Source organism: Echinops telfairi, unplaced genomic scaffold, assembly GCF_000313985.2.
Source record: "Echinops telfairi isolate 266 unplaced genomic scaffold, ASM31398v2 ScPeMD7_7458;HRSCAF=8496, whole genome shotgun sequence".
Lineage (NCBI taxonomy): Eukaryota > Metazoa > Chordata > Mammalia > Afrosoricida > Tenrecidae > Echinops > Echinops telfairi.
The window spans coordinates 26,392,104-26,406,464 of NW_022111358.1; the positions used below are offsets into that span (position 1 = coordinate 26,392,104).

Consider the following 14,361-nt stretch of genomic DNA (forward strand, 5'->3'; position numbering starts at 1 on the left):
ACTTTCCTCTTGTCCCACTATCATGCTCAGCCTTCATTTGGGTTTCAGTAATTCCTCTCAGTTACATTGCCCTTCTCCAAGCCCTACCAGGCCTCCTACCTCCTCCTCGCCATAGATTTGGGATCACTTGTTGTTCCCTTGTCCCTGAGTTTGTTAACACCCACTTCCTTTCTCCTGCCTCTCCCTCTCCCATGTCATCCCAGAACTATCGGTCATGCTGTTTTCTCCTCCAGATTGTTTATCCCACCTATCTTATCTAGATAAACCTGCAGAGATAATAATATGCACAAAAACCAAGACAGAGCAAAACAAAGTAACAAAAGAAAACAAAGCAATAACAACAACAAAAAAAGCCTGTAAATAGTTCAAGGTCTGTTTGTTGACCTTTAGGAGTGTTTTCTGCTAGAATCTGATGGGGGCATCACGCCCTGTCCCCAAAGTTTATTTTTGGTATTCCCTTGCTCTGCTCCCCTTGCTGTTCTGTTGCATGCCTTTGGTGTTTTGCCTTGGTGTGGTGGGGTCAGATTGGGCACAGTTACCACACTGTGTTTCCAGTGTTGTTCCCATAGAGCTATGGGTCAGTGAGGGATGTCGTGCCTCATAGTGGGGCTGGCCATGTGGTCCTCTCTGTGCGTTGGCTGCTCTGAGCAGGGATATCGTCCTCAAGGCTTGGTGGGCCAGCATGTGCTCCACTTTCTCTTCCTCCTCCTTCATTTGCTCCTGTGTGCTCTGATCAGACTTGTCCCTCTCCCTGAGCTGTAGCTTCAGTGCTGTCCTCTGAAGTAAATTCTTCTGGGGGGAGAAATATTTTCTCTAGTGGGTTGGCTATTACATTTTAAAACTCAGATTTTTAAAAATTTTGATAAAGCTCTAGTTAACGGTTTTTGTCACTTGTCCCAGAGTCATAGAAATTAACTTTTGTATTTTCTTCTAAGAGATTTTGCCATTGCATTAAGTTTGTGATCCATTTTGAGTTGACATTTGTGCGTGGGGTGAGGGAGGTGTCCCACTACCAATAGAAGATTGCCTTTCCTCACCGAATTGTTGTGATTATTAGTTTTAATGTGTTTCTTTTTAAATTATGAAAGTAGCACCTATGTGGCTAAAAGATCAAACAGCACACAAAGGTATGTAAAGAAAATTGAATCTTCTATCCTCCCCTTGCTTGCACTTCCCAGAAACGTGTATTGCCAATGATTTGATATAGTGTATAGTTTTTCTTTAACTTGCAAATTAAGGAATGAAGTAGGGTATTAAGAAGCAATACTTCACTGTTAGCTGAAAACTTTAGTGACCCTTCATCCTAAATTCATGTTTTTTCTTCTTGAAGGGGACTACATCATCGAAGCTCCCCAGTTCATTCCCTTTAAGATTCAGAACACGCATCTCTTGATTGTGAAGTGGATGTGGTCCCTGACCTGATTCTGGTCTAAGGAAGCAATTGGCTATAGCAGTAAAGAGTGGGTGCTCATACCTGGCAGACACCTCTCACCCAATCCTTGGTTGGGGGAAAAGAAAAGTAGTAAAATGGCTGGAGCTGGAACTTCTGCTGCTGATAACCTGTGGCATGAGGACCAGGGGACGTTGCTGATCATGAAATTTTTATCTCACCCTTACCCTTTCACCTGTACTGGCATCTTGTCTTGGAGGAGCACTGGTAGTTTAGTGGCTATGTGTTGAACTGATAATCACAAGGTCAGCAGTTTAAAACCACCATCAGCCTTTTGAGAGAAAGATAAGGCTTTCTAGTTCCATAAAGAGATTTGGGGGGGAAAAGGGAGGGGGGGGGTAGGGGCAGCAGTTCTACTCGGTCATATAAGGTCACGATGAGTCGGCATTGGCTCGATGACGCTCTCGTCGTAGATTTCTTTCCATTTGTACCTATTCTGTTTGCATGTTGTGGATACACAAGCTCAGGTGGGTTTGAGTGTATGGGAGCAAGCAGTAAATGATGAGGTCGACACCAGGGACTATCAGAGCATTCTCAGGTTTCCAGCTACTATTTGTGAACCTCAGGGCTAAAAGTAACAATTAAATAGGCCAGTATAGATGGTCATTAAAATTCAAGTAGGCAAACAGTCAGATAATTGTATGCTGCTCATTATCCTGATCTCTTTAACCACAAGTCCTATAGCACTGTGTCTTTGGGAATAAATAATTAGATACATAAATTAGCTTTATCTCCAAAAACATCATCTTCAATTGAGCAATATTACAACCAACCCCCAAAAGCTTTCTGTTGCTATAGTTTAATTTACTAAAGAATATTTTACAACCTATGAAGGAAGGAGTAAATTCAAAGTGCTATTTGAGCCAAAATAATTTTTTGAAACCATTTGAGTTTAATTATATTCAAGAGAGAAATCTGTACCTGAAATCTGCCTCCCTTTTTTAATAGTGTGTGAGTTGAGAATGAACTACAGGGGATGGGGGAGGACTGCTCTAGACCTGAAGGGAGTGACTGGTGTGGGAGGGCTGTGGGATGGGACTAGGCAAGGCTGGTCGTGCATCAGGGTGCTGGGGCTTGCCTGGCCCATTCCTTGAGACATTCAAAGCAAGGCTTGAGGCCTTCTGCAGGAGTCCTGGCGAGCCACCAGGGAGTCTGCCTCAGACAGGGCCAGCATTGCTGGAAGGCCAGCTTTATTTATTTTTAAAGTTTTATTAATATATCACTCACATCTCAGAGTTCAATAGTTGAATATATGAAGATGAGTTATGCAATTAAAATTTTTAACATCTTCTCCTTTCTTATACTAGTTATTATTAGCTTCCCATTTTGCCCCCCACCTCCCCTGCTATAACCTCAATAAACTATTAATCCAGTTATTATCTCTATAGATTTTCCTGTCCTGGATTGCATGTAGAGGGGGGGGGGAAAGCAAAGTAAATAAAGCATAGAAGAACCTCAGTTGAAAAGATAGCAATATAATAACAAGTAGAACAAATTTAAAATTAGTCAACAGGAAGAAGAAATGATAATCTGTTAGGTTTTACTGCATCTGCACCAGTCTCCTTTCCAGCGCACTCTGGCTGATCGCCCTCGTCAAGTGCCGGCTTAGCGTAAGTGGGGACCCTTTCTCTGTCATCCACAGCCTTCTGCAGACTGCGTGCTCACAAGTTAAGCTTTCATACCATTCCCTCCCCCAGTCTTGGATGTTATTCTGTAATCCTTGGATCGCACAGGAGGGTGTGCTTCTAATGTGTGGACTCAGCTGTCACCTCACAAAAAGACTGAGACCCAGACACTATTCTTTCTGATAACTAGGCACCATCCGTTTTCTTCACCTCACTTTGCTGTAGCATCCATATCTTCAGTGATCTTTTCAAGAGGGGACTGACTTTTTACTGACTGTGCCCTGAGCAAAATCACTAAATCCTGTTTCTTTATATGTGGAATGAGGCTAATTGATCATATCTATCTCAAAGTATAGTTTTAAAAATTGAGATAGGCTCACTTGTTTAGTAGCCAACCACCTCTACCCATCCCCTCTCCCCCCAAAATCAAGCTTACTGCCATGGAGTCAGTTCTGACTCACAGCAACCCTACAGGACAAGGGAAAAGTGCCCTGTGGGCTTGTCTTTGTGGTTAGCGGCCAACAGCGCATATCCCCCTGTCGGAGCCCTTCTTTGGGAACTGTGCACAATCTACATTTCAACTTGCTGTATTTGTAGGGAAGAAGTTCACTTTGGTGACCATGACAGGTTTTGGAGGTGATCTGCAGTTTTAATTTTTTCCTTCTCACACCTTAGAATTAATTGGTTTGAAGTTAAACTCTAGTAATAGAAGATAGTTTATTTTCCGATAGTTTATTTTCCAACAAGTTGTATTGACAGAATTTCTTTCTTTAAAAATAGTTTTTATTGTGGTAAAATTAAATACAGAACTACCTACACAAAACGTACCATTTTAACCATTTTTGAATGTATGATCAGTGGCATTGAGTGCAGTCAGAGGTTGTGTAATTGTCATAGTTTTATTCCAGATCTCTATCAGGCACACACACTCTTAACCCACCGCACAGTAGTTCCCATTACACCTCTCCTCCAGCTTCTCGTAAATTCCAGCTTTCTGTCTCTCTGAATTTGTCTTTTCTGGAAACTGCATGGAAGTGGAATTGTCAAATACTTGCCCTTTTGTTTCTGACTGATTTCACTTAGTATGATGTCTTCAGGAGTCAGCCATGTTGTTGCATGTATCTGGGCTTTATTCTTTGCTACATACATTTTGCTTATCCACTCATCCACTGATGGATATTTGTCCTCCCACCCCTACCCCTGTAGTTATTATGAACAGTGTTGCTCTGAACACTGGTGTAGAAGTATCTGTGTGTGTTCCTGCTTTCTACTCTTTGGGTCATATACCTGGGAGTGTACTTGCACACACTTTGAAAACTATTTTCCCACAAACATTTGGCAGCCTCTGGTCTATCTTTTTTGGATAATTATTCAAGCTTTGCCTGTTACATATAGATTACATATACACATATTACATATATATGTTGTTACGCTATAAGACTGTTGTGTGTATATTCTGCATACTAACAGTCTTAACAGTTATTAGATGTGATTTGCAATGATTTTTCCCCATTTTGTGAGGTTTTTTTAATTCTCTCAATAGCATTCTTTGATACTGAGAAGTTCATTGCTCTGAGGGAAAAAGTTTCAGGGTTTCATCCAACCTTCATAGTTCTAGGAAGTTTGGAGTCCATTATAATTTGAAATTCTGTTAGGCATTTGCCCGCCGTGGATCAAGATTCTCCTGTAGAGTCTTGATCAAAATGTTTGGTAATGGCAGCACTTCTGGTCTCATGGCAAAAGAAAGTGTTTGCTCGAGGAAGCAATTAGGACATATTCCATTTCCTTCTCCTGTTCCTGCCTGTCCTCCTTCGTCTGTTGCTCTGGGTGAATTGAGATCCGTTGTGTGTCTTAGGCCCTACCCAAGCTTTTAAGACCCCAGGAACAATGTAGCGAATTAGGAGGGATTAACAGAAACACTAAACGTATTGGCCCATTTAACTGGGGTGTCTCATGAAACTGACCCTCAACTTCCAAACCATAGAACAGAATCCCATGAGGTTTTTGGTTGTACTTTAAGCAGCCTCAGCAGTAACTCTCGGTTATTGTCATAAATATATCTATCACAATTTTTGCCAATTCAACTTTTTTTTTCAATTCGATGTATTTTATAAGTATACACAGTATTGATGCCAATTACAGTAATTGGCTGTACCATCCTACTCCTGATTTTCCCACCACCATTAGCGCTCCTCCATTTCCCCCTCCTCTCACGCCTGTTGTGTTTGTTGTTAGGCCTGTCTAGTTGGTTCCAACTCACAGCTACCCCACGTACTACAGAACCCAGTCTGGTGGCCTCCTAATTGTGTCTGTTTGGGGCCCTGGTCATAGCCACTGTGTAGAGGAGACGCCCTGAGGGTCTGCCTCTTTTGTTGATCCTTTACTAAGTGTGATGTCCTTCTCCAGGGCCTGACAGCATGTCCAAAGCATATACAATGAAATCTCATCATCATCCATTTTTTTTCTTTTTAAATCATTTTATTGGGGGCTCTTACAGCTCTTATCGCAATCCATACATACATCTGTTTTGCCAAGCACATTTGTACATTTGTTGCCATCATCATTTTCAGAACATTTTCTTCCTACTTGAGACCTTGGTATCAGCTTTTCATTTTTCTTTTTTTTTAAAGATTTTCTAGTTTATTAATTCTCTGGTGAAAAATCCACATGTCCAGTGCAGATCACACGTCACTGTAGACTCTATTCTTTCTTTTTGCCAGCACCCACGTTGGCCTTCGCAGTCCCCTGACCTTCTCCATTCTGTTCTTGCGTTCCTTGCGCTGTTTTCTTGAGGTCTTTTTCTTCTCAGACAGGCCATGTCTTGCAAGTCTGTGTTTAGGTTCATTTTTCTTTGCATGATCCAAAGAATCGTAAATCATGCCGAAGCCAGTAGTCTTGCCACCACCAAAATGGGTTCTAAATCCAAATACAAAAATGACATCTGGTGTGGTCTTGTACATTTTGGCTAGTTTTTCACCAATTTCTGTCTTAGGCACTGTTGCTTTCCCAGGGTGAAGGACGTCAATGACCATTTGTCTTCGCTGAAGTAGTGGTTGGTCATGGACTTCCTGGTCCAGATGGCTACGGGGCCATTCGTGATGGCGTAGAATGCTCCAGCAGCCAGAGCCGGAAAGGAAAGCTTTTCATTTTTCATCCTTCCTCCCTGTCTTACGAACCTCATAATTTATGAATCATTATTTTTTTATGACTTACACTGACTGATATCTCCCTTTACCCACTTTTCTTTTGTCCGTCCCCCTGGGAGGGGTTATATGTAGATCCTTAAGGTTGGCTCTCCCTTCCTCCCCCTCACCTTCTCCTTCCCCTCCTGGTATCGCTACTCTCATGATTGGTCCTGAGGGGCTCATCTGTCCTGCATTCCCTGTGTCTCCAGCTCTTATCTGTACCAGTGTACATTCTCTGGTCTAGCTGGGTTTTTAAGGTAGAATTGGGGTCATGATAGTGGGGGGAAGAAGCATTAAAGAACTAGAGGATAGTTGTATGCTTGATCGATCATCGATTTTTAAAGCACATTGGAAACTGCTTCCAAGATAGATTTATTCATTCTTCTGGCAGCCCATGATACAGCCCATATTCTTTGCCAGGGCCACTGTCCAAATGCATCGTTGCTCCTCTGCTCGTCCCTGTTCATTCTTGAGCTTTCACGTGCATGTGAGACCGTTGAAAATACCACAGCTTTTGGACAGATGCGCCTTGGTCCTCGAAGATATTTCTTTGCTCCTTTGTAACAATTTGGCCAGTGTAATACCTCTTTTGATTTCTTGACTTGATATCATGGGCATTGATTGTGGAGCCAAGGTAAATCCTTGCTAACTTAAATATTTTTTTTAATTATCATTTATCATTGGTCCAATTGTGAGGATTAAAAAAAAAAGTTGAAATATCCATACAGAAAGCTATATTTTTTTGTACTTCATAAGCTTCAAATCCTCTTTCCTTTCTGCAAGACAAGGTTGTGTGATCTGTATCTCATAGGCTGTCAAGGAGCCTTCTTCCAATTCTGATGTCGTTGTTCTTTGTATAGTCCAGGTCCTCTTCTTATTTACCCAGCATACAAATGGAATACGTATGTGGCCAAAGAGTACAACTTGTGCACACCTAGTTAAGGGGGAGCCCTGCACCTGATAACCATGAACATGCTGCACCATTCTAAGTGAAGTCTTGTAGTGTCTGTCTTTAGGGACTGCTTTATCTCATTTAGTAGAACATCTTTAAGCACCATGCATGTTGTAGCATGTATCAAGACTGCTGCTTCTGCTAGCTGAGTAGTGTTTTATTCTATGTACCATGTTTTATTATCCCTTTATCTGTTGATTAGCACTTAAGTTTCCATCTTTTGACTATTGGGAATAACGCTCTCGTGGACCTTGGTGTATCCGTCTCTGAGTCTGCTTTCAAGTCTTTTGTGTACGTACCTAAACGGAGAATTGCTGGGTCATGTGGTAGTTTTAATTTTAGTTTTATGGGGCTCTTTTTTTTTTTCTTCTGGATCTTATAACCCAAACTAAAATCTTGGGTGTTGGTGGAGGGGAGTAAGAGGTGGCTGTACAAAAAGGAATGTTGACATTTAGTCACTTCAAGAGGTACAATGTGATCAATAACTGATGGTACTGAAGGAAGGAATTCCAAGCTGCACTGAAGGCTTTAGGGAGAAACAAGGCCCTACGAATGACAGTCTGCCAAGTGGAATCTTCCAGTAAGCGGGTGAAGCACTGGAAGCACTCCCTAGCATATACTAAGAAGTTCAGAAGACAGCTGGCCAACTGACTGGAAGAGATCCATATTTGTGCCCGTTTCAAAGAAAGGGGACCCAACAAAGTATGGAACTTTTGGGGCCCAAATCATTAATATTATATGCGTAAATAAACTTTCAATGAGTATGATTAAAAAAGTAGTACAATAGTCCATCTGCCAGATAGTAGTACAGTAGTCCAGATGCAGCCGAGGATGTGGCACGAAGGTTGTCATTAACTCTTGACTGAAATCTGAGAATGCCAGAAAGATATTAATTTGTGCTTTATTGACTTTGCAAAAGCATTCGGCTTTGTGCATCATAAACTATGGAATACATTGAGAAAAATTCCAGAACACTTCACTGTGCTCGAGTGGAATCTCTCGATGGACCCAGAGGCAGTCTTTTGAGCAGAACAAGGGAATCTCGTATGGTTTTAAATCAGGAAAGGTGTGTGTCAGGGTTGTATCCTTTCGCCATGCTTAGCCTGTCTGCTGAGCAAGTAGTCTGAGAACGTGGAGTACATGAAGAAGAATGTAGCACCGGCATTGGAGGAAGGCTCAGTAACAGCCTCTTCATGTGAAGACGGCACACCCTTGCTTGCTGAAAGCAAGGAGAACTGGAAGCACTTGCTGATGAAGATTGAGGACCGCGGCCTTCAGTCTGGATCACAAGTACTCAATATAAAGAAAGCAGAATTCTCACAACTGGACCATTGGTAACCTCGTGATAAAACGGAGAAAGGATTGATCTCCCCTCGCTTGGATTCACAGTCAGTGTGCACGGAAGCAGCAATCAAGAAATCAAAAACCATATCACACTGGGGGAACCTGCTGCACAAGACTTTTTTTTTTGGCACAAGACTTTTTAAGTGTCAAGAGCAAGGGTGTCACTTAGACCCCCTTCTGTGCACCTGACCCAAGCCAAGGACTTTTCCATCGCCTCATGGGCGTGTGACAGTGGGATGCTGAATAAAGAAGACCAGAGAAGACTTGCTACATTGGCATTGTGGTGCAGGTGCGGGGTGTTGAATGTTCCTGAGCTGCCAGAAGAACAAACCCAGCTTGGAAGAAATGCAGCCAGCATGCTCCTTGAGAGGTGAAGATGGCAAGGCTTTGCCTCACATACTTTGGACGTGTTATCAGGAGAGTCCAGGCCTGGGAAAAGGATGCCATGCTTAGTAAAGTGAAGGTTATTGAAGACGAGGACGACCCTCATCGAGATGGATTGACACCGTGGCTGCAGCAATGGGTCCAAACATAACAATTGGGAAGATGGTTCAGGACGGGGTAATGTTTCCTTCTATCGTACGTAGTCACTGAGTTGGAACCATCACCCTCCCCGCGAAACCTTGTTCTGTCAGGAAGTAAATGACAGGAGTCAGGCTTGTAAACTTGGATCCCAGCTGTTGCCTTCTCTTCAGCTTCTCAGTTGGCATTTGGTGGGGGCCCCTTTAACCAGCCTTTCCTGGGCTTCAGTTGAGAATACTGATGCATTCCCCATTCCCAACAGGATGCTTTTGATTCTTGTCCTTCCCTGAGAGCCTGGGATTGGCCACTTGCCTTCAAGAAGTCCCCAGAGTGACACTATTCATTGGGATGTTCTCAGGACGGAGACACGCAGCTGCTGACAGTGATCCCGGGCAGCTAGAGTGCATGGAGTGTGGCCTATGGCAGTGGTGCTTCTGCACATGGGATCCGCTCATCGTAGGGGGCTTGACTACAAAGGAGCCCGTCTCACCTTCCTGGAGTCGCTTCCTACGGAAGTCAGAGTTAGCTGCATTGTTTCTTCTGAATGTTTTTCTTCATTTCATTCTTGAAGGACTGCCGCCAACTCCAGTCCAGCTGCTCTACCCGGTGTCCCGATTCAGCAATGTCAAATCCCTCCAGCACCTTTGCAGATTCCGAATTCGACAGCTCGTCCGGATTGATCACATCCCGGATCTCCCACTGCCTAAGTACAATGGCGGCATTAGGGTGACAAGGGAAGGGGGAGGGGTGTGGGTTATTACAAATGCTGGTGAGGCTTACCAGGCAGTTGCACAGGCAGGCGTGAAATATTCGCAGACAGCATCTTTTCTCTTCTCCTGTGTCTTAGCACCTAACTAGAACTGTCACCTTGCAGCCAGAAGGGAGGAAGGTGTTTGTGTTGGGGTCCCTTCCCTTTATGGAGAGTGGCATGGAAGCGAGAAGGCTGAGGGAGAGCTCTAGGAAGTCAGTGAAAGGCAAAAAGCAATGGGATTCATAGCTGGAGGCCCTGAAGAAGGCAAGGCTGAACAAAGGAGGCAGGTGTGTCTTTTATAATCCATACAACTAACTGTGTCCATCCCCCCCCTCCCCCAGACCTCTGATCTCGTATATCCGAAAGTTCTACTACTATGATCCTCAGGAAGAGGTGTACCTGTCTCTAAAGGAGGCGCAGCTCATTTCCAAACAGAAGCAGGAAGTGGAACCCTCCACGTAGCGAGGGGCCCCTGATGGTCACCACCAAGGGTACGTATGCCTTTTCTGTCAAGTGAAATCTCTTCTTGCCTGTGATCCTGCACTGAGTTCTCCCTCCCCGCCTCCCGCCTGTGTGCAGACCGATCCACATATGTGCCACCTGACGAGCAGTCTGACCGCACGCGTGGAGCTCCTTGCAGGGCACGTGGGTCTGTGGATGGTGCAGTACAGCCCTTGATTTAGTGCCAAACACTGGCAGCTTGAACACACCTAGAGGCCCCTTGTTGAAAGAAAGGCCTGGCGGTCAGCTTCCAGAGTGCCCAGCCCCGACCACCTAGGGAGCAGTTCTCCTCCACACGCCTGGGCTTGCCAGGAGTCGGAATTGCTTGGATGACAGCTAATAGAAACATCCACAGGACCCCTAGGCTAACTGGGAGGGAGCCTAAAGAATGTTTACCAGGAATGTGCAGGCTAATAGTGGTCACGGGGGCTGCGGGGGAGGGAAGCATGCAGAGGACACTCACGTCCCTCGGCTGGCAGCCTCTCTCACCTTCCCTCTGCCTGGTGCCTGACGCCGCACAGGACTGCACAGTGGAAGACAGCGGCTGTGCAGCCCCAAGCACGCATGTCTCTTGTTGCAGTGAGCCTGCACACCGGTGAGAGAGCTCACCACGTCCCATCCGCAACTAGGAACGCTGCATTTGCTCTTCTGTTTAAATCAAGTGTTGCATTTGGGCCTTTGAAAGTAGAATAAAAGGGAGTCATGGGAATGAAAGGGAATAAAAGGATTAACTAAGGAACTCCTTTATCTCTGAAGCTACTCTCCCATCCCACTGCTGACTGACGTAACTTTCCCATGAAATAACTTGGAATAGCATGGCATTAAGGGGAATACTGGCCAGAGGTGAGCTAGGACTGAACAGCCAGATGGTTATGTGCTTCTGGCAGTAGGGGTTGCGGCCCAGACCCCATGGGCCAGTCCGTACCTGCCAGTGTGCCCGACTCCCATTCTGACCGAAGGGCCTTTTAGGTTCTGAATATTTCTTCACTTCTAACCTTTCGTCCCCACTCCCACCCCTCGTGCAAAACTAACGAATGGGTGGGAGGCTTGGGTGGCTTGAGAAGGACAGGAGAGCCTCAGTCTCCTGCCTGTTCATGTCTTCTCGGCCATGCTAAATGACCCATGCGTGCGCCTCCTGTGGGACTCACCTCTCCCTGTGGAACTCTAGTGAGAAGGCTGCTGGGGATTGGTCAGTCAAGACATGGCCACTCTGGGAGACTGCAGAGCTTGAAAGGACCGGGGCTGGTTGCTCAAGCTCTCATCATAGCTTCTGTTCTATGCAAATTGTGTGCCCTCGGAAGTGATTCCTAAAACTTCAGTGCTGTGAGGATTTAAGTCCAGGAGCGCCTTCCTGCTTGTTGACTTCAAGTTGAGATTAGGTGGGAAGGTCAGGGAAGGGAGGTCTGCTTGCCCTCGAGTGTCCTCAGGCTCCCTCCACACCCTGCTGCTTTAGGAGTTGTGCTAGAAGAACCCCAAGGTTTCCATCCACCTGGAGGAGAGGGTATTTTTAACAGAGACACCCCAGAGTGACGTGAGCTCCTCAGTTTCTTGTTCATGAAGCAGGTGTCTGTGAAGGACCCAGTGAGCGTTGGTCATAGAGTACGGAACAGGCGAGGCTGCTGCTCCTTTAGGGAGTGGCACGACTGAGTGATTGGGATCATTTTGGTGTGTGTGTGATGAGGAAGGTAAAACTGGGTGAACCTGTTGACTCATGGTGTACTAGAGTTCAGGTGCTGAGGGAAGGCCCCCGTGGAGGGGAGGCAGTTCAACTGATACGAACACCCAGGGACCAGCAAGAGAAGGTGTAGGGACAGCATTCTTGGCAGGGGCCTCTACATAGGGAGAAGGGAGGGAGGGCGTGCTTTGATCAGGGTACAGGCTGTGTATTGGCAAGGATTGGATGGCAGTCCCAGGGTCCCTTGTTGCTGTATCATTGGGATTGTTGCATAGGGGCAGTTTCCACCCTACCCCATTTCGACCCTAGGGTCCCTTGAACAAAAAGAACGGTTGCTTCCCGATGGAAGGCATCTTTTAAAGTATGGTATTTGGCCGTTAACACTTCTTGCTGATCAGGCTGGGAGTAGAAGAGTTCTGAAAGGCCACCTTTGGGCCATGGTTGCTGTTTCCTGGGAAACTCATGTCAGGGCTACAGAGGACCAGAACAGTGCCTGTCTGACCTCTGACGGTAGAAGCTGCACTGGTCTGTGATTATCCGAGGGGCTGTAGCAGGTTTGTTGAACAATCTCATCTTTTCATTTCATTTTTTTGCATGAGCTTTTTGAAACTTCCCCATAGCTCAACCCTATGTAGTAGTCAGAAGCTACAGAGACCTAGAGATTTTTTGTAGCCAGGTGCACACATGGTTAATCCAGTCCTTTTTAGTTCTTTTAGAGTAGGTGGGTCTCAAGGAAGATGTGGAAAATGGTGAGTGGAAGATGAAGGCGTGATGGAGAGGGAACGAGAAAGTAGGCAGTGGGGCAGGGTGCATTTGTCATCCACAACCCTTTTTTGGTGTCGAAGTAGTAGACTGCTCAGGCCCTTGGCAGGCCAGTGTCACAGCCCCACCCAACTGCAGCATGTGCGGTTGCGCTGTGGGCCCATCCTCCAGGCTCCATTCTCCTTTTGAGCTGTAGCTTCTCTGCCTCTGGAGACCAGACTGATCCTGTACTCCGTTTGGGTTCTGTTGCACAATTAGAATTTCCTTTTTTTATCTAGGCGTCTGGTTACCAAGCTCCAGTTTTGAAGAACCAGATGAGGGTGCTGTGCAGACGAGTGAGGAAGACACAGGGGACAGGAAGGGCCGGGATTCTCTGTGCAGAGCGTGGGTCCCTCCGTAGCCCTGGGGGCTCAGAAGCACACAAGCCCATCCTCGGAACGCGGACAGCACCTTTCACATCCAGCCCCTGCAGTCTCTTGGAACTGGGCGAGCGCCTCAGAAAACTGGAAGAAGTCTCAACACTGTTTCTTTTTCAGAAGTTTTATTTTTGATATTTGTCTTTCTCGGTATGGAGACTCACCTCAAAGGCAGCTGAGGTTTGTGCCCACTGGATTGGAAGTGGTGTGGAAGATGAGCAGGTTCAAGGGAGGGGAGGGGAGGGGCCGGGCGGGGGCTGTCATTGAGCTGAGTCGGAGGCTTCATGCGACCTTGAGGGGAGGTCTGAGAGGGTGCAGGAAGAGGCGGAGTTCCCCGAGGAGGGGAGCGCAGAGTGGCTGCTGCTTAGGTATAGCTTCCAGGGGAGCCAGAGAGAAAGGAGGGTGTGCATTCTCCCAAGAGGATGGGACAAAAACTGGCAGGCGGCCTTTGGGAGGGGAAGCCATGGCTCACATCCCTGTAAAGTTTAGGAGCTTGATTTCAGAGTCGCCCCAGATAGAAACTGTGTGTTTTGTTTTACTTTATTCCTGAGCTCTTTGACCTCACATTGACCCTGTCCTTTCCCCATCTCCATTCATGGCCGCATCATCCCCAAGGGTTTCTGTCAGCTGTCAAGGCAAGCCTTACCCTCATCACCTGAGCAGTTCAGCGCGCCAGTCATGGGCTGCTAAGGTTAATGGCGCCTGCTTCCAGATTCCTAATGGCAGACCGTGCCCACGACTGCAGAGCCAGGGCTCCGCCGTGTCTGTCGGCTAGTGAGAAGGCATACACAGGAAGGTGACGAGGGAAGCTGGTATAGTCCAGGAGAAAGGGCTCCCCAGTGGTTCAGCTCAGAGGAGGGAAGCATTCCACCGCCTCTGTTTCGGTTTATCACTGTCATCTCCCTTGGGGGACAGGATGTGTTCTTACCACCCAGGCAGTTCCTATTCAAGTCGGTTCTGTCTGGCCATCCCTGACAGGGAAGTTGCCTGTTTCCAGGTAGAAGCAGATGAGGAGGGGGGAAGTCCCAGTGCTTTTCAGTGGGCTTTTTCTGTTGTTGTTGTTTGTCCCTGAAATGGGCCATTGTCAGATGACTGAACGTTTGGGTTCTGCTTTCACATAGTCACTCTGAGGGGAGGTTGGCCTTTTGCAGTAGCTGTCCCCTGCGACTGCCTCTTTT

At 46.2% G+C, this 14,361-nt stretch overlaps 1 protein-coding gene and 1 pseudogene across 1 annotated transcript in view; one reads left to right on the forward strand and one right to left on the reverse strand.

Moving 5' to 3' along the window:
* Positions 1-13,410, forward strand: part of SOCS7 (suppressor of cytokine signaling 7) — a gene marked incomplete at its 5' end in the record, with an annotated part of 39,121 nt that extends 25,711 nt beyond the window's left edge. Inside the window, 3 exons of the mRNA XM_004707429.2 lie at positions 9,650-9,785; positions 10,171-10,320; positions 13,046-13,410. Coding sequence (XP_004707486.1) covers positions 9,650-9,785; positions 10,171-10,291 — 257 coding nt within the window. The remainder of the gene's footprint in view (positions 1-9,649; positions 9,786-10,170; positions 10,321-13,045) is intronic.
* LOC115872868 lies at positions 5,776-6,229 on the reverse strand (annotated as a pseudogene).
* Positions 13,411-14,361: the final 951 nt, after the last annotated feature.